At 43.8% G+C, this 20,477-nt stretch overlaps 1 protein-coding gene across 1 annotated transcript; it reads left to right on the top strand.

Moving 5' to 3' along the window:
* Positions 1-2,897: 2,897 nt before the first annotated feature.
* LOC117662010 (uncharacterized) lies at positions 2,898-9,012 on the top strand. Its single transcript, XM_087886376.1, has 10 exons — positions 2,898-3,048; positions 3,199-3,272; positions 3,404-3,467; positions 3,568-3,623; positions 3,836-3,899; positions 4,000-4,062; positions 4,222-4,356; positions 4,534-4,629; positions 4,935-5,003; positions 5,329-9,012. Exons 2-8 carry the CDS (start codon positions 3,205-3,207, stop codon positions 4,621-4,623), a joined length of 540 nt encoding a protein of 179 aa, XP_087742502.1. The 5' UTR covers positions 2,898-3,048; positions 3,199-3,204; the 3' UTR covers positions 4,624-4,629; positions 4,935-5,003; positions 5,329-9,012.
* Positions 9,013-20,477: the final 11,465 nt, after the last annotated feature.

The raw sequence follows: 20,477 nt of genomic DNA, 5'->3' as shown, positions 1-20,477 counted from the left end.
GTTAATTGCTACTACATTTTCAATTGAAAATGGTTGCTTCAAGTTTACTTCAAGAATGCTTCAAGAAGTGAGAACATAAGAGGACCACAAAAGTTCACTCTTCTGCATTACTCACAATTGTTTCCCAGAAACTCAGGAATATAATTTGTTTTACTTTGGGTGTAGAGTATGCACTGAGCTGAATATTATTTCCTTAAGCTCTCCGGCACTTGAGAAATCATTAAATAATGATCCGAAGATGTGAAAAACTGAACTCAGTACCCTCTGCATGAAAATATGCTCTGCCATTTCTTTTCTTAAATGGAGCACCCAGAACTTCTGAAGGCAAATCATTCCACTAGTAAATAGTGCTAGCTGTTAGGAAGTTTCTCCTTAGTTCTAGGTTCCCTCTCTCCTTGATTAGTTTCCCTCCATTGTTCCTTGTCTTGCCTTCTGGTGCTTTGGAAAATAGCTTTACTCACCATAGTTTCTCAGAAACTCCAAATGGTCTCCCCTCTTTTTTGTGCCTCAGTATCACCATCTAAATGGGAAAGAAAATCCTCTTGAATTCCTCTGTCTGATGGTCAGACTGACCTTCTCTATCAGGAATCATAAACCCATCTGTTGAAATCGTGCCCCCAAAATGCTATTGGCACATGCTCACTAAGGAACTCTGGCAACTTCCATCTGCACAAAAACACCAAACAAAGCAACAAAACAGTAAAATATGCAATATGCAAAAGGAGGTTTCTAAAACTGCTAATCTGAGGCCCTTCCTTACTTCCTGCCTTGGTTCCTCAGTGTGCACACAATGAAGAAAAGCAGGAGGGGGAGCATCCCTTCTCTTCCTCTAACGATGGCATCGCTCCTCTACCGCAGAGGGAAGGAAAGTTTTGCCATACGGCCGCTGGGGAGGTCATGCCTGAAGTCTGAGTGGGGCTGGGGAGGAAATCTCTCCCGGGGAGCCTGTCCAGGCTGGCAACCTCAAGAAGAAGAGCCCCTTGCATTGCAGCTATATTGGAAGAAGGAAGATTTGCCTACTATTGAAGAATGGACATTAAAAGTAGCGAATTTGGCAGAAATGGCGAAGATTTCGGCATATTTGAAAGATCACTCACAAGAAAGATATATATCGGAATGGAGAAGATGGATTGATTATATTCAAAACAAATATCGGACTAAAAGTATCAAATAGCTTATGAATGAATAGAAAAATTAAGCGTATTAATGCTTAGTTAGTAAAAGGGGAGTTAAATTGTGAAGGGGGGGATAGGAATCCTTAGTTTATTAGCTTAGTTTAGCATATGATTGTCAATTGTATACCCTGCATTTTGTTCTGGGAAGTTCGGGGGGGGCGGTGGGGGGGATAAGGAAGGGAGGGAGGGATGGGGAAATACTTGTAAATTTTTTTTTCCTCTTTCTGTAAAACTGTTTAATAAAAAAAAATCAAACATACAATAAATTTGGAAAAATGGGAAAAGTTTTGGCAAGTAAATATAAAATTAACAAGAGCAGTGGCGTACAAGGAAAACCAACTGAAAATGTTTTATAGGTGGCACATAGGTCTCCAACCAGACTGGCAAAAATACAGCCCAAAAATAGCCCGATCTGCTGGAAGTGTAAGAAGACAAAGGGACCTTCTATCATTTATGATGGACATGCCAGGCAGCAAAGAAATTTTGGTCTAACATCAAAAAATGGTTGGAACAAATAACAGAAACACAGATAGATAAAGAACCAGAAAAGTTTTCCCTTGGAATTTTTAATAAATCATACCCTAAAGATATTAAAAATCTCACAATTCACATACTAACAGCTGCAAGAATAATATATGCAAAAAACTGGAAACAAGAAAAAACGCCAAACGAAACAGATTTAATAGAAAAAATTCTAAATGCGCTGAAATGGACAGGTTAACCAAAGAAATACAAGAAAGAGAAGAATCAGACTACTACAAAATATGGACTAAATGGTATAATTGGTTAAAAATTAGAAATAAACAAAAAATCTAGAGGGGAAATATTACCGGTATAGAAAACGTCATTAGACTAAGGAGAGGGGAAGAAATATATAACAAGCAGAATGTCACTTGGAAACAATGCTTAAGAAGGAAACATAATTTCTTTTTGTTTATATGTTGTATAAATGTTTGTTGTGTTTATATCATGTTATTTTTTTTAATATTTATACTCTAATAAAAATTTAATTAAAAAAAAAAAAAGATTGGGCAATCATTTATCTGAGATGGCCAAGTCCCTTGGGTAGGGACTTGGACTAAAAGTCGCTTCCTCCCTAGGAGGCCATGATTCCCTCTGTGCTTTGTGCCACAATGATGGGGCTTCTCTGTTGTTGGTGAACAGACAACTTCCCACAGGAAACCCAGAGGCCAAAGGCTACCGAGGGAGTCAGCCACCGGCCACTCCTAGATCCAGCTGAGCTGCCATCCTTGGGTAGGTATAAAAAATGGCTATTGTTTACCTGGTTGCCGAGGGAACGAGTTGCCCTGAAAAACCAGTAGCCACTGCACAGCTGCTCATTCTCCCTTCGTGCAGTGATAGGACGAGCACCTAGTTGGTCATGGCTGTGAGAAGGCTTTTCAGGGTAAGTGTGGCCATCTCAGCTGCCAAGAAACTGGCAGCGGGGGAGCAAATCAACTCTTCTGACTGACATGTGTCTATTTCTCTTCTCTTAACAGAACATCTGGAAAAGGTGTTCGCACCTTTTCTGTTGCCTGAAGAGCAACATTGAAGACCTTCCTGTGCCTCCTGACAGGTACCACCCTCTTCTCCTTAAACCCTGGCTATGGTGGGGCAACCTTGATGGCCTGCGGAGTCTGTAAGAGGCTCTCCCCAAAATGGCTTCCTGTCTAGAAGGGGCTTCAGGGGCCAAAAGATGGGCAGGCTGACTGGCTAGGTTGAGAAAGGAGACGGTCAGCTAGATGAATGTTCTTTGACATGGCACCTTCTTCTTCTTTTGGTCAGCACCGAAGAGGCACAGGAACCGGATGACCAGCAGGGAGAATGGGAGACACATCATGTGTCTGATGGAGACGTCTCTTCCTTGCCTGGGGTAAGGATGCTTCTGCAACATGGGCAGTGGGGGTTCATACTTCAAAACTGGGTGGGGGAAGGGAAGAACTTGGGGGGAACCTGGCCAGCCTAGGAAACTGAAGAAGATCCCCTTGTTTCATACCTTCAATGAAACCATTGTTACTTGCAGGTTGTGATGGGTGGTCCTGCTACCGCCCGGAGTCCCAGGAAGGAAGATGTCCGGCCAGCTCTCATTTCCAGGAGGTTAGTGTTCTCAGCTGAGGGATTCTGAGGAGAAGGGCTAGAAGAAAGGTTTGCAGAGGGGAGGCATCTCTACCCTCTGCCTGCACTTTTACTAAAAGAAGAAGGACTCAAGCCCTTCGTTCTCTCCCCAGAAATGAGAGGATGCCGAAGTGGACACCGCGGCTGACTACAATTTGGGAGACCTGCACTGAGTCGGTAAGGCCAGAGTACCTCCTCCCTATGGTAATGGCAGATGGTCTGTCTCTGTGCATTTGTTAACATGCCAATAGACGGAATATTTGCCTTCTTATTTCAGGATCCATCGGACGTGGAGGAGGGAGGTGCAGGAGGAGACAGTGCCTGTCTTTCAGGGTAGGTAACACTTTGGAGGGTGAACCTTTAGCAGAAGGGAGGCATCTTTGCCTCTGCTTCTGCTAAAGGAAGAAGGACTCAGGGCAATTTCACCGGCAGGCCAAGCCCCTTGGCAGGCCACCTGCAAGGGTTCTTACAGCTCCCACATGACCACTCTTGCAAAAGGGCCATGGCTACTTTTGATCTTTGGCCCCTTTGTTTTCTCCCCCCAGAGAGGAAAGGCAAGAGCACTGGAGGCCGCGGCTGTCCACCAGTTTGGAGACCTGCACTGAGTTGGTAAGGCCTGGACACATCCTGCCCACGTGAAAAGAAGAAGCCCTGTCTCTGTGGATTTCTTGATATCCCAACAGACGGCATCTTTGGCTTTTTATTTCAGGAACCACAAGACCAACCAGTGCAGGGGGAGATCTCTCCTGACCTGGAGAAAACATCTTCAGAGGTAAGAAAGTTTTGGCTATGGGAAGTGGGAGAAATTGGGCTATACATCCTTCTAAGCTTAAGGCTTGGAAAGGCTCTCTTGCTGTTGGCCCATAGGGCCATAGGAATCTTATTGGGACACAGAAAGTTGAGGATTTAGCAACCCTAGTATCATTTGCAGGATTCGCTGACAGTCCTGGCGGGCTCCAGGACCAGCAGCCTCTGGGATTTGGACCTCGACTCCCTTGCTGACCTTCTGGAGGAGGAATCTGAGGATAGCTGGGACCAGGATGCGGAGGCTTCTTCCAGTCCATGGGTAAGAAAGACAAAGGCTTTTTGGTTGGGGTGGTCTGGTGGGATCGGTCCCTTTGCCACAAAGTAGCAGGGACTGGTGTCCTAAATGGGAAATGTAATCCCCATTCAATAGGCCCTCTTTTAGGAATCCTGATTTTTTTTTCTCTGATGGCTAAAGAGGAATGACTGTCGTTCACAGGATTCTCCAGAGGAGGGGGAAGACACCCTGGAGGATCTCAGCAGCCTGGAAGAGGACATCCTGGACTCCCTGGACCGCCTTCTTCAATGAGAAGAGGTATCTATTTTACCTTCCTCACGGGTCAATGCCTTGCCTGGCGAAGCTCAATGAAGCAATGAGCTATGCTGTGCCGGGCCATTTAGGTCAGACAGGTCATAGTCGAGGGTGCTGACACAACATGGTCCACTGGAGAAGGAAATGGCAACCCTCTCCAGTATCCTTAGTAAGAAAACCCCAGGAAAAGTATCAAAGGGCTACCATGCTAGAAGATGAGCCCCTCAGATCGGAAGAGCGGAGGGCAATTACAAGTAGCTCCAAAAGAGCAAAGTGGTCCTAATAATAGCCTTTGATTCCTCCCCCAGATGCTTCCTCAGATTCGTCTCCAGAGGTCAGCTTGGAGGAGGAGGAACCAGCCCCAGCCACCTCAGGAGGTGAGTTGGTCAATGGCTCTGAGTAGCCTGCTGAGAATGATTTGGCTGAAACAACAGCTGCAGCAGGGCAGCCCTGAGATTTCAGGTGGGGAAAGCACCCAGCTGGTTAGTGAGAAGGAGGAGGAACTGCCTTCTGCACCTGAACCAGGAACACTTAGGGCAGAGAAAAGGCAGGAGCAGCAAATTCTTGATGGGCTGCACCCGAAGCTGGCTACTTAGCGCAGCAGACAGACAGCGGTGATGCTGGGAACGTGTTCATGAGCAGGGGGTTGGACAAGAAGACCTTCAAGGTCCCTTCCAACTCTGTTATTCTGTCTGCCTCTAGGACGGCTTCAGCAACGGAGGGTATTGTTGTGGTCCGTCACCAACCTGCGGAGCTGGCAGCCGAGTCGGACAATGAGGAGGCGGAGGAAGAACACGGGCCAGTCCTGGAGGCTGGGGAAGGCCCGGATGAGGGCTCTGCGTCGGAGGCAGAGATGGGGCGAGGACCATCTGGCAGTGATGTGCAGACTCTGGCCGGGTGCTATTACGGCCACCACTCAACCCTTGCACATGACCATCGGGTCTCATGAGGACCCTATTCAGTTTTATTTTACCTCCGGCCTGCATTTTCTCGTGGTTTTGGGCTTGGCTTGGCTCAGGAAACCAGACCCGCAGATCTATTGTTCCCAGAACTTCATCTCTTTTCCGAGCCTGCAATGTGTGGACCACACCCACCACGACTGCCCCATTGATTTGATTCTGGATGCTCCACTCCCATTGGGGCGTTTGTATTCGATGTCGGACCCTGAGTTGGTTGTGTTACGGGACTTTGTGGACAAAAATCTTGCTCAGGATTTTATCTGGCCCTCGTCGCCATTGTCTGCCCTGGTCCTGTTCGTGAAAAAGAAGACTGGAGACTTGTGGCTTTGTTGTAACTCCCGCAAGCTAAACGCCATCATAGCACGCACCCAGTATCCTCTGCCCCTTATTCCTGAACTCTTGGAACTACTTCTGGAGGCTACTGTCTTCACTAAATTGGACTTGCGAGGAACTTATAATCTTCTTTGGATCCGTCCCAAGGATGAATGGAAGACGGCGTTTGGCACTCCTTAAGGACATTTTGAGTATACTGTACGGTCATGCCGTTTGGGCTGACCAATGCTCCTGCCATCTTCCAACATTTCATGAATGACATTTTTAGGGACTTCATGGACAAGTTTGTCGTAATTTATTTAGACAACATTCTCATCTATTCTCCTTCCCAGGAGACCCACCAACAGCACCTCCGCCTGCTCCTGCAACATCTTCGGGAGCATCATCTGTATGCTAAACTGGAGAAATGCCAGTTTTTCCAGTCCACCATTGAGCTCCTGGGGCATTGAATCTCTCCCGAGGGCATTGCCATGGAGCCGAGCAAGGTGGAGTCTTTGCGTAGTTGGCAACCTCCTTGGTGACTGAAGGACCACTGTCTAGTGCCTCCTTGGGTTCGCCAACTACTATCGGACCTTTATCCCAAGCTTTGCTGCCAGGATCATGCCTCTCACTCGGCTTCTGCCGAAAAAGTCCCGTTTCGGTAGGGTACCCCCGAGCAACAGGCATTCCAGGCCTTGAAACAGGCCTTCATGAAGGAGCCTATCTTGAAGCATCTTGACCCCCACCATTTGTTTGTGGTAGAAGCAGATGCATCGGGTGTTGCTGTTGCTGCGGTGTTGCTACAGGCTCGCGCATCTGGCGGTACCCTCTTCCCTTGTGCATAGTTACTACAGACCGCCCAGAAACTGAACCAATGGTAGATTCAGTGGTCCCTCTTCTTTGCAAGGTTCAATTTCAGCATTACGTACATCCTTAGTGGTCGCAACCAAAGGGCGGATGCGCTCTCGCGGAAACCGGAGTATTCCCACATCGAAGACTCGCTTCTGCTCCAGACAGTGTTGCCTGTAGAGTCTTTCTCCATGGTTAAGGAACCAGTTGATTTACGGGCTCAGATACAGGAAGCTCAGCGGCATGATGCTTACGTGGAGCAACGGAAGAAAGAGGTAGGGCCCGCCTCTCCATGGACGTTTCATGAGGAACTCTTGCGGTACCGAGACAGGCTCTAGCTGCTGGTGGGGCCGCTCTGGGGACTTATCTTGCCGCAGTGCCATGATAATCCTGCGGCGGGGCACTTTGGCCTCTTTAAGACACTGAATCTAGTTTCTTGCACTTTTGGTGGCCCCGATTGAGACACGATGTCCAGGCTTATGTCACGTCTTGTGTTCACTGCCGACAGGCCAGGTCGGCAATGGGAGCCCCTTCAGGCCTGTTCCAGCCATTGCCACAGTGCCACATGACAGAAATGAACCACCCGAGTATGAGGTCGCCAGCATTCGGGACTCCTGGTGGGTAAAAGGACGGTTCAAGTATCTAATTGAGTGGAAGGGATATGGACTGGAGGACTTTACTTGGGAGAATGCGACGTCTGTGCATGCACCTATCTTGGTGAAAGCAGTCCATGACCTCTTCCAGTCACAGCTGCATCTGGATCGTCAGACCTGGGGGAATGGCCCTGCGGTGAGCGATAGTGTTGTGGTCCGCCAGCAGCCTGCGGAACTGGCAGCGGAGTTGGACAGTGAGGAGGCTGAGGAAGAACATGGGCCAGTCCTGGAGGCTGGGGAAGGCCCAGATGAGGGCTCTGCGTCAGAGGCAGAGCTGGGGCCATGGCCATCTGGGAGTGATGTGCGGACTCCGGAGCCTCCAGAGCAGTGGTTCTCAACCTTCCTAATGCCGTGACCCTTTCATACAGTTCCTCATGTTGTGGTGACCCCCAACCAGGGGTGGGTTCTAAAATTTTTTACTACCAGTTCTGTGGGTATGGCTTATTTTGTGGGCATGGCTTGGAGGTCATGTGACTGGGTGGGCGTGGCTAGCTGGTCATGTGACCGGGTGGCCATTGCTATGTGTATAGGGACTACTCAGAGGGCTGAAAAAAGTCATTTCTGACAGGTCCTTGCACTTTGGACTGGTCCTCACACTTATGACCATCCTCACATTTATGACCATGCAGCATTCTTAACAACCATGTCACTCATTTCACAACTGCTTCTCTTCACCATGGTGACAAAAAGTGTAAAATATGAGGATAGTCGTAAATTCGAGGACTGGTCAAAATTGCGAGGACCAGTCAAAAATAACTTTTTCAGCCCTCTGAGTAGTCCATGTGCACAAAAGGACTACCCAGAGGTCTGAAAAAAGTGATTTCTGACAGGTCCTCGCACTTTTGACCGGACTTCGCACTTATGACTGGTCATCATTTATGCCCATTGTAGCATTCTTAACAACCATGTCACACATTTCACAACTGCTTCTCTTCACCATGGTGACAAGATAGGGCAAAAACATAAAATGTGAGGACAGTCGTAAGTTCGAAAACTGGTCAAAAGTGTGAGGACCAGTCAAAAATAACTTTTTCAGACCTCTGACTAGTCCATGTGCACAAAAGGACTACCCAGAGGTCTGAAAAAAGTGATTTCTGACAGGTCCTCGCACTTTTGACCGGACTTCGCACTTATGACTCATCATCATTTATGCCCATTGTAGCATTCTTAACAACCATGTCACTCATTTCACAACTGCTTCTCTTCACCATGGTGACAAGATAGGGCAAAAATGTAAAATGTGAGGACAGGCGTAAGTTCGAGGACTGGTCAAAAGTGCGAGGACCAGTCAAAAATAACTTTTTCAGCCCTCTGAATAGTCCATATGCATAAAAGGATACAGCAATAGAGAGGAATGAAGGAAGGGAAGGGAAATTAGAGTAGGAGTGAGGGTAAGAGAGGGAGGAAGAGAGGAGGGGAAGGAGAAAGGAAGAGGAAGTAGGGAGGAGAAGAAGGGGGGAAGAGAAAGTAAAAAGGAAAGAAAAGAGAGAGGTGGTAGGTTTGAGGAGAAAGATTGCTGTACAATAAAAAAGATGAAAGGGAAGAAAACCAACCCCAAACAAATATAAAGATATTAAGATAAAGAATGAATTGTTAAACTTTAAAGAATAAAAGAGAACAAATATGAATAAATAGCAATAATTAGAAACACACATACAAACATACAATGTATTTTCTTTGAACAGAGTATTTGGCCGGTGTTTAGTGTTTAGTCATTTCAATTAAATTTACAATTTCTCTATTTCCTTTTTGCCATATTTATTCCTCATCTATTTTTTTAAAAAACCAATATTACCCTTCATCCTCATCTCTAATCTTAACCAAATTCAGTTTTTCCCTTCTATTCTATATTATACCCCTTCGCATTGTCATCTATTTTTATATCCATCCTCACATTGGTTAATTATGTAATTATGTAATACAGTTGTTTAATACAAATTCAACATTTTAATATAAATCAATTAGTTATATAACTATCTTTTTTGTATATTAATCAATATGAACATGTATATTCCAATTATTTCCATGCAATCCAATTTCTTACAAATCAATTAATTATATTTACCAATAATAATAAACCCAATAATTTCCCCCATATATTCCTCCAAACCACAACTTAACCATTTCTGCTTTCAACACAATATGCAATTAATAGTATCTCAATTATTACAATTCCCTAGTTAAATAGAGCTTTTTTTCTTTTGTGTTTTAAAATCTTGAACCTCCTCTTTTGCCCTAAATTTCCCATTGTTTGCAGTTTTGCACCTACCTTTTTTGGTGAGGAAAAAGAAAAAGAAATCTCTCTCTGCCTCATTTTTTCACGTTGCAGCAAAGACCCTGCTTTAATTTCAGTTTCGCCTTTTCAGCATAGCTAGGGGAAAAATAATATGCTCCAGCAATTTACCTCTTTGCAGCTAGCTAGCAACAGAGCCCTCCGCAAAACAGCTGAGAGCAAATCAGCTGAGAGTCGGGAGGCTGATCAAATCAACTTATGGTAATTAACCTATGCTGAAGCTGAAAGGGGCTGTTTTTTCTATTTTTGCAGGCACCGGTCTACTCATTTGTTTTCTTTTAACACTGATCAGCTGTAGGGAGGCCCTTTGAAGCCCCGCGGCAAGAATTTAAACAGTTTTATTTCCCTCTAGCCATTAGCTGGGAATCAGGAGGCAGCAATAGATTGGGAGTGGGCGGGGTAAGCGACCGGCGATCCAACAGAGGCAGAGGGTGAGGGTGAGTGAAGGCATGGGGGGGCCAAGAGAGGGCTTTGGTGACCCCTGTGAAATGGCCGTTCGACCCCCAAAGGGGTCACGAACCCCAGGTTGAGAACCGCTGCTCCAGAGGCTGACAGCAGAGAGGCAGAGGAACAAGAAAAGCCGTTCCTAGTGCATGCATGAGAAGAGCTGCAAGAAGGCACGAGCAGCTAAAGCAAAAAGGATGACTCGGGAGTAGGGCCAAGAGATGATTGGCCTCTCCCATAAGTCTTAAAAGACCAGCAACGGCTCTTAGGCTCTTTGTCAAAAAACAACGTTGATAGATTTGTTTCTTGTCTTGCTGCATATATTTCTTGTCGCCATCTTCTGCTTCTGAACTTTTGCCAAGAAAAGCCTTTGGCACGTTGCCTAATAAGACCAAGGTTGGTGATAAGGCTGAAGAATTGTGTTATGAAGAATTGGTCTTAAATTAGTTTGGACTACCCTGAGAATGAGTTAATTCTCATCTGTTCTAATAAAGTCTGTTTGTTTCAAACAGTTTGTGTCTGATAATCCTTACTTGGGCCTGGGTCACAACAGGTATGGAGATGGAGGGCAGAATCACCCCCACCTAAAAAGCCCTGCATGGAGCTGCTTTCCCCTGGAATGGATGTCTTTTTGTTGTTTTTTCTTGTTATCATTATTAGTATCATTATTGTTGTTGTTAGTTCTGAGATTTTTCAATTTATTATCTTTTTATCTATATTGTTAAGTGCTAAAAAATAAAAGCAACAGTTAAAGTTGTTCCTTGACCACGATTATTTTCCTTTAGCAGTCGGTGGATAGAATGATAAAGAAATGTACAACAGGTATACAATAAAACTAGAAAAATGCTTTATATATAGTAATTTATTTTTAGACCTATTGTCATTACACTTTTCTTAGGGACAGGGTGAACTTTTGATTAATTGCAGAATTTCACCAAGCGTCTTTGTCCCTAGTTTTTTCTAGCTACATTTATTTTTCACTGCTGTATGAGATACAGTGTAATAGTACTGTTACCATATACAATTGGACATGCTATAGGACCGTGATGGCGAACCTATGGCACGCGTGGCACAGGTGGCACATGAAACCATATCTTGGGCATGCGAGCGTTGCCCTAGCTTAGCCCCAGCGTGCATGCGCGGAATGGCCAGCTGATTTTCAGGCCTTGGGGAAGGCCATTTTCTACCTCCCCAGGTTCCTAGAAAGGCTCTGGAGCCTGGGGAGGTTGAAAAACATCATTTTCTGTTCCAACGGAAGTTGAGAAATGGGACCTCCGGGAGGGTGGGGAAGGCCGTTTTCGCCCTCCCCAGGCTCCTACAAATCTCTGCAGCCCTGGGAGGGCCCACCATGCCAAAAGAGGGCGGAATACAGGGGGGTCGTGCACACATGCGTGCGGGTGGGGCGCATTGAAATGTGACTGATGGCACACACATGCGCAACCCCTCCACACTCCTCCTACTTTGGGGACATGATGGCAAAAAGGTTCGCATTCACTGCTATAGGATATCTTACTTGAGTAGGGGGCTGGACTAGAAGACCTCCAAGATCTCTTCCAGCTCTATTCTGGTTGATTGATGGATTGATTGAAGTAGCCCAGTTGTTATGAGAAATTGGCTTCTCCATTACTTTTGCTTGCCAGAAAGACGCAAAAGCCGATCACATGACCCTGGGAGACTGCAACCCTCATAAAGAGGAGTCAGTTGCCCAGAGGAACAGAAAGAAACATTGAATAGACCAATCTCCAAAACCGAATTTGGAATGGCAATGAAAAAACAAAAAAATAATAAATCCCCAGGCCCCGATGGATTACCGATAGAACTATATAAAAATAGGATAGGACAGACTGGAGAACTTATGTTAGAAATATTTAATGAAGTATTGCAAGGGACAAAAACACCCAAATCCTGGTCAGAAGCTCTAATTACATTGATTCATAAGGAGGATTCAGATCCACAACTAATACAAAATTACAGACCTATCTCTCTACTGAATTCCGATTATAAATTATTTATGTCAATTATTGCGGATAGACTAAAAGTGATTCTGAACAAACACATACATTTGGACCAAAGTGGTTTTCTCCCAGGACGGCAAATCAAAAATAATACACGGGTGATAGTAGATATATTAGAGTATTATGAGGTACATGCAGAGAAACAATTTTCACTGGTTTTCCTTGATGCGCAAAAGGCCTTTGACAATTTGAACTGGAACTTCATGACACAATCAACACAGAAATTGGACTATGGACAAAAAGTTGGACAAATGATTGGGAAAATTTATTCAACACAGACCGCAAAGGCATTGGTTAATCAGGATATGACAAAAGGCTTTGAAATAGCAAAAGGAGTAAGACGAGGCTGCCCACTCTCCCCACTTCTTTTTATTCTACCACTGGAGCCATTTTTAAATAAAATTAGGGAAGATAAGGAAATAAAGGGCCTGAGAATTAAAAGTGAGGAATACAAAGTCCAGGCATATGCAGATGATATGGTCTTTATAATTGAGGAACCTTTAGAATCTGGCCCCAAACTGATTAGAAAAATAGAAGAATTTGGTGAAGTAGCAGGGTTAAAAATTAATAAGAATAAATAGAAATTACTAACTAAAAATCTTACAAAAAACCAGGAGATAAAAATTAGAAAGGATTATGAATATCGAAGCAACAAAAAAAATTAAATATTTGGGAATCTGGTTCATGGCAAGAAGTTCCTCAATTAAAAAAGAAAACTACGATAAATTAACTGAGCAAATTAGGAAAGATTTGGAAAACTGGACAAAGTTGCAGGTTTCATGGATGGGAAGAGTGGCAGTAATAAAAATGAATATCTTGCCCAAAATGTTATTCCTCTTACAGACTATTCCGATAAAAATGGGGAACAATTTTTTTGACTTATTAAATAGATTGACTACAAATTTTATTTGGCAAGGAAAGAAGCCTAGAATTAGGTTAAAAGTATTACAAGATACCAGAGAGAGCGAGGAGAAGCTGCCCTCCCAGATTGGGAGACCTACTATCAAACAGCAGGATTAGTTTGGATAAAGGAGTGGATGGAATTGGAAAATAAAAGGCTGCTAACATTAGAAGGACATGATCTAACTATAGGGTGGCACTCATATTTGCGGGGAGGAAAACAAAATATTTATGGATGCTTTAGAAGGCACACAATTAGGCATTCTTTACTAATAATTTGGAATAATATTAAAAAACAGCATTATATACAAATCCCGTCTTGGATTTCCCCAGAGGAAACTTTAACATATCCACATTTAGTAGACTGGAAAAAATTAACTAGGTATAGAGACATAATAACTAAGAGGGGAATATAAAAAACTAGAAACGAATTGGAACTGGACTTAGGAAGAGAAGTGCAATGGTGGACATATCTGCAGATAAACTCAAAGTACACAGAGGATATAAAAAAAGATTCGATTAGAAGAAACAGAATTAGATAAAATTATACTAGGGAAGGATCGAAAACTAATAAGTAGACTATACAAGTTTCTAATTCGGTATAAAATGGAAGAGGAAACGGTGAAAGACACGATGATCAAATGGGCACAAAACTTTAACCATGTGATAGAATTAGAGAAGTGGGAGAGGATGTGGAAAACGAACATGAAACTAACAATTGCGACGGCATACAAGGAAAACCAGATGAAAATGTTTTATAGATGGCACCTCCCACCGGCCAGAATTGCGAAAATGTTCCCTACCAACTCCCCGAAATGTTGGAAGTGCAAGACTGGCTACGGAACATACTATCATCAATGGTGGACCTGTATGATGGCACAAAAATTCTGGAAGAAAATCAAAACTTGGATAGTAGAAATAATTCAGAACCCAATAGAGGGGAAAACCGGAACAATTTCTGTTAGGAATCTCAATAGACAATTATACTAAAGAAATACAGTACCTAATATTGCATATATTGACTGCAGCACGTATTGTATATGCACAATATTGGAAGAAGGAAACACTACCAACGGAAGAGGATTTAATTAAAAAAATTCTAGAATGTGCAGAATTAGATAAATTAACTAAAGAAATTAAGGGGAAAGAAGAATCAAAGTATGATAAGGTTTGGAGTAGATGGTATGAATGGTTGAAACATAAGGAAATAAGTTAAATGAATGAAGAAAGGAGGGGGAAAATGTGTATGATCTTTTGTTAGTAAAGAAGAAATGATATAAAGTAGACAATGAACGTCAAATAAGTATATCCTTACATATTTGTAAATATTGACGTATAGAAAGAGCAGACCGCTGTGTATAGCTGAAAAAAAGGTAATATTTTTCTTTTTTGTGTTACTTTTTGTTGTATGTATATGTTTGATTTTTAATCTGTTTTTAATGTGTTTAAAATAAAAAACTTTAAAAAAAAAAGATGAGTTAGTTGCCAAGCCTCTGAATATAGATCACGTGACCATGGGGATGCTACGATGGTCGTTACATGTGAAAAAAGGTCATAAGTCCATTTTTTCAGTGACTTCAAGAAGATCTGTCCATGGAACATTGTGATGGTAGGCACATCAAGCACAGTAGAACTTCTATCCTGGCATAAACTTTGTATTCTTCCAGAAAAAGGAATTTTACAGACCAGTACTCAGGTTACAGTGTCTCATAGGCTATAATTTCATGCAAGTAATGCTAAGTTGTTGCTACAATACAAACACCAGCATATATAATAAGATAAACAAATGAGACAACTAAAATGGCAGGGAAAGTGCATGTCTTAACCTGGCACGAACATTTGAAAATTTTCTATATAATTTCTCCTTCCGACGGGATTTTATCTGTTTTCCAATTTTGTGCAAATACAATTCTAGCCGCTGTTATTATATGAATAATCAAATATCTATCTTCTTTACTGTAATTCTCTGGTAAAATTCCCAGTAAGAATATCTCTGGCTTTAACTCTATATGTTGCTGCAACATTCCCTCTAATCATGTTTGTATTTTCACCCAATAATGTTTTGCTTCTTTACACAACCAGGGGGGAAGAAGAGAGGAGTGGGGGAAGGGAAGGGGAAGTAGGAAAGCGAAGGAGAGGAAGAAAGAAGAAAGGAGGAGGAGAAGGAGGAAGGAAGAGAAGGGGAGGAGAAGAAGAAAGGTTGGAATAAAAGTAAAGGGTAAAAGAGCAGCCCCGAAAAAGTAAAAAGTAAAAATTAAAAGCGAAAGTTAAAAAATAAGGTGACTGTACATATAAATGTGTTTATGAGAAATAAAAATAAAAAACTTTTTTAAAAAAATAACTGGCACAAAGAATTTCTATGCATGGCGATTTCAATTCAACTTTAAACAAAATTTTTTACCACAAGTGAATGGTGATGTAGCATACTTTGCTTGGATATTGTCCTCTCAGGAACCTTGTTAATTGGTACATTTTCAATTGAAAAGGAAAAGTTGATTCAAGTTTACTAAGAATTGAGAATATAAGAGTAGCACAAAAGTTCATTCTCTACTTTACTCACAATAGTTTCTCAGAAACTCAAAATTGTCTCCCCTCTTCTTTGTTCCTCAGTATCACCATCTCAATGTCTATGTCTCTTGTTGTCCATACTGTATTGAATCACTTGGAACAACAGGGGACATATGCGAGACTGTTATTTGTGGATTATAGCTCTGCCTTTAACACCATTTTACCCAACAGGTTGTTTTTTAAAAAGTCCAATTTGGGTATAAATCAGAGGATTTGTTTGTGGATAAGGGATTTTCAGACAGGTGGGCCACAGTCAGTAAGGATGGGATCTCACCATTCCTCTACTCTGATATTAAGCACAGGACCTCTCATGGACTATGAATGCTAACATGCTTGTGAAGAAGTATCCTCCCATTCTTGCATTGTATGGGAGCAGCTCTGTAGCGGACAAAAAAGCTCTCCAGGGAATCATTAAAACTGCCCAGAATATCATTGGACTCCAGCTACCAGCCCTGGACGACATCTTCGAATCTCACTGTTTGAGAAAGTTGCATAACATTCTCAGAGACTCTTCCCATCCTGCTTACAACCTTTTTGGACTGTTGCCTTCTGGCAGAAGATACAGAACAATTAAAACTCGGACCACATGTTTTCTGAATAGTTTTTATCCCAGAGCTATAATTGCACTCAACCATGAACTAAAGCAGGGGTCTCCAACCTCGGCTCCTTTAAGTCTGGAGGACTTCAACTCCCAGAATTCCCCAGCCAGCAAAACTGGCTGGGGAATTCTGGGAGTTGAAGTCCTCCAGGCTTAAAGGAGCCAAGGTTGAAGACCCCTGAACTAAAGGGCTACCATCAGTGAGCTGTTGGAGAGTATTACTTGGTCCGTTGGGTGGATGTTTGGGTGGTTGAGGGGTGGAGAATTGTGGTGGGTGGGAGTCTGTTTGGGGATTGTTATGTGTGTTGGACCAGGTCTTTGGGTGTTAACTGAATTTCGTTGTATGGGTATACTTTGAATACACGTACAACGGCAATCAAGTTATTTATTTATGTATTTATTTAAATGGGAAGGAAGATCCTGTTTAATTCCTCTGTCTGATGGTCAATCAGACTGACCTTCTCTATTAGGAATCATAAACCCATCTGTTGAAATAACGCCCCCCAAAATGTTATTGGCACATGCTCACTATAAAGAGCTTCTATCTAGCTAGGGCAATTCTGAGGCCAATTTATACCTTTTTTTTCTTTCCCCACTTCCCAACTAAAAGCAATTGGGGGGATTATTTATTATATAATCAAGGAGCACTGATGATGTTTTTCAATAAACATCTTAAACAAAATAACTAACCTGGGTCCTTTTTGGGAATATGCACTTACTTATGAAAGAAAGGTTCTATATTTACCATATAAGAATAGACTGGAAGGTAAAACCCTGAATAGACATTGATCAGAGGCCATAAAAGTCACCTAGAAGTGGAATTTAACAGAATAACAGAGTTGGAAGGGACCTTGGAGGTCTTCTAGCCCAACCCCCTGCTCAAGCAGGAGACCCTGTACCATTTCAGACAAATGGCTGTCCAATCTCTTCTTTAAAACCTCCAAATTGCCTACTGAGATAGAATCAAGGTCAAGTGGCCTTCCAGGTGTTATTTATTTTCACTCCTTTTCTTTGGATATTTTAAACAATTCTCACTTTCCCACGCTGCAGTAATCTTCTTCCTCCAGTAGATGGCTCTCCTGCTCCAAATCCATTAAACAGCGACAACAGCGACAAGTCCATTAAAAACCGACAAGCAGATACCGGCTGGTTTTCATGGAGCTTGCAGACCACCGAGATTTCCAACTTGGAAGACAAAGCCGTGGAAGAGGAGCTCTGTCCTAAATGGGGAGAAAACACGTTCCTCAGAGGTAAGCTGGTTTTGGCAATGGGGACAATGGAGGCCATGCCATAAGTCCTGATGAGGAAGGGGAGAAATGGTGCAATATAGCCTCCTAAGCTTAAGGTTTCCAAAGGCCCTCCTGCTGTTGGCTTTAACTATCTGATTGAGATTCAGGAAGCTTAGGATTTAGCAACCATAGTGTCATTTGCAGGACTCCATGATATTCCTGGTGGGCTCCAGGATCAGCAGCTTGGAGGAAGTAAACTCCCTTGCTGACCTTCTGGATGAGGAGGCAGAGGGAAGCTGGGACCAGGATGCAGTGGCTTCCAAGGCCAGCGTTTCTTCCAGTCCATGGGTAAGAAAGACAAAGTGTTTTCTGTTGGGGAGGGATGGACGCCCTCTGGTCAGTTCTCCTAAACTAGTGAACTGTGCTGGAGTGCAGTGGGTTCTGGAGCCAGTGCAGAGCTGCCTAGTCTTCTGTTGGGCAGTGAATATGGCAGTACCAACAGGAACAGTTAATATGGTCATGGCTGTCAGGAGGCTTTTCAAAGTAAGTGTGGCCATCTCAGCAGCCATGAAACTGGCAGTAGGAGAAAAAGTCATGCTTCCCAACGCTTCTGACTGACTCACATCTATTTGCCTTCTCTTCACAGCTCATCTGGAAAAGAGGCTCAGTGGTTTCCTGTTGCATTAAGGATGACGCGGAGGACCTTCCTGGGCCTCCTGACAGGTACCACAGCCTTCTCCTTAAACTCTCGGCATGGTGGGGGACCATTGATGGACTGTAAGAGAATCTGTAAGAGCCTCTCCCCAAGATGGCTTCCTGTCTCAAAGGGCTTGTGGGGGTAAAAGATGGGCAGGCTGACTGGCCGGTCTTAGAAAGGGGAGGCTGAGGTAGATGGATGTTAGTTGACATGTCACCTTCTTCTTTTGCTCAGCTCTGACAAGGTACAGGTCCATGGTGAGCAGCACAGCTGCTCCCCTCATGGAGACGCATCTTCATCTACAGGGGTAAGGACAATTTTGCAACATGCCCAGTGGGGCTTCATGCCTCAAAACTGTGTGGGGGAATCTGGTCGGTCTAGCGAATTCAAGCAGAGCCCGTTGGATTCATGGGGATATGTTGCCGAGAACTTTGAAGTTTATACATTCAAATGAACAATTATTACTTTCAAGTTTTGATGGGTGTTCGTGTCACCATCAGGAGCCCCAGGAAGGAAGATGTGAGGCCTGTTCACAATTTGTGGAGGTATGCGTTCTCTCAAACCTCCACGGAGGCTGCGCCTCTCCACTGAATCGGTAAGGCCTGAACATCTCCTCACCATGCTAATGGCCCTGTCTCTGCGGATTTGTTACTATACCAAAAGAAAGAATATTTGCATTGCTATTTTAGGATCCATTGGAGGAATCCCTTCCAGCAGAGAGCCAGAGAGAGGTGGAGATTCCCTATCTATCCAGGTAGGTAGCACTTCGAAGGGAGAAGACCCCGCTGGTTCACAAGGGGCTTTGGAGGAAAAGATGGACAGGGTGAGTGACTCATCTTGGAAAGGGGAAGCTGAGCTAGCTTGATTCCTTAAACATCTCACCTGGACTCTAACGGGGGAAGACCAGGACACAGAAGAGGAGCTCTTTCCTAATGGGGAGAAAAACACCTTCCTCAGAGATAAGATTTGGGCAATGGGGCCGAAGAAGGCTATGCCATAAGTCCTGATGGTGGAGGGAAGATATTGTGCAATATTTCACCTTAACCTTAAGGCTTCCAAAGGTCCTCTTGCTGTCAGCACATAGGGGTTGTATGCACCCTATGCTTTAGCTATCTTAATGAGATGCAAAGAGCTTTGGATTTAGGCTCCATCCTGTCATTTGCAGGATTCCATGACAGTCCTGGTGGGCTCCAGGATCAGCAGCCTGGAGGATGTGGACTCCCTTGCTGACCTTCTGGTTGAGGAGTCTGAGGGAAGCTGGGAGGATGCTGCAGAGGCTTCTGATGCTAGCGATTCCTCCAGTCCATGGGTAAGAAAGACAATGTGTTTTCTGATGGGGAGGGATGGAGGTCCTCTATTCACTTCTCCTAAACTGAGTGAACTGTGCTGGAGCACTCTGGGAAGTGGAGCTAGGTGACACCTGGCTCTTGGGACAACATATTTAGGTTAACTATATGCACCCAAGGGCATATAGTTTGCTGCAATTGGTTCCTTTGCCAAAAATCAACAGGGAAGGTGCATGGCAGTGGACCAAATGAATGTGACCCACCCTGGTTATGCCTTTCCTTTTTGTGTCTCATCCTTTCCAGCACCCTGCTGCTTCATGGCAGGGCTTTAACAGGCAAAGAGTAGAGAGCCTACTTTTCTGTGGGAGAGGTGGGCTGGAAGTGAGGATTGCTTTTTAAATGCACAGATTATGCAGCAAGAGAAGCATTGGTTTTTTTTTTGTTTTTTGTTTTTATTTGTTTTTAATTTGATTTATATGTCGCCCTCCTCCGGAGACTCAGGGCAGCTTATAACGCGTTTGATCAGGCATCCCCATTCAATAGGCCCTCTTTTAGGAACGCCGAGTTTCTTTTGCCCCGATGCCTAAAGAGGAACTATTGTCATTCACGGGATTCTCCCAAAGAAGTGGAAGTCACCCTAGAAGATCTCAGCAGCCTGGAAGAGGACTCCCTGGACTCCACTCTCTAATTCAAAGAGGTATCTATTTCAGGTTCTTCATGGATCACCGCATTGTCATGTCGAAAAATCTTGTGCAACTCAATGAAGCAATGAGCCATGCTGTGCAGGGTTACCCAAGACAGACAGTTCATAGTGGAGGGTCCTAACACAAGGTGACCCAGTGGAGAAGGAAGTGGCAACCCTCTCCAGTATCCTTACTAAGAAAACCCAATGAAAGGTATCAAAAGGCTACAAGCTATGATGCCAGAAAATGACCCCCTCAGATTGGAAGGTGCCTAATATGCTAACTGGGAAGACCAGAGGGGAATTAGAAGAAACCCCAGAAAGAGCAGAATTCTGCAATTGATCTGAGAACAGGTAGGGCAGGGA

The sequence above is a fragment of the Pantherophis guttatus genome, chromosome 2, assembly GCF_059756535.1.
Source record: "Pantherophis guttatus breed Tessera chromosome 2, ASM5975653v1, whole genome shotgun sequence".
Lineage (NCBI taxonomy): Eukaryota > Metazoa > Chordata > Lepidosauria > Squamata > Colubridae > Pantherophis > Pantherophis guttatus.
This window is presented reverse-complemented; position numbering and strand designations above follow the sequence as displayed.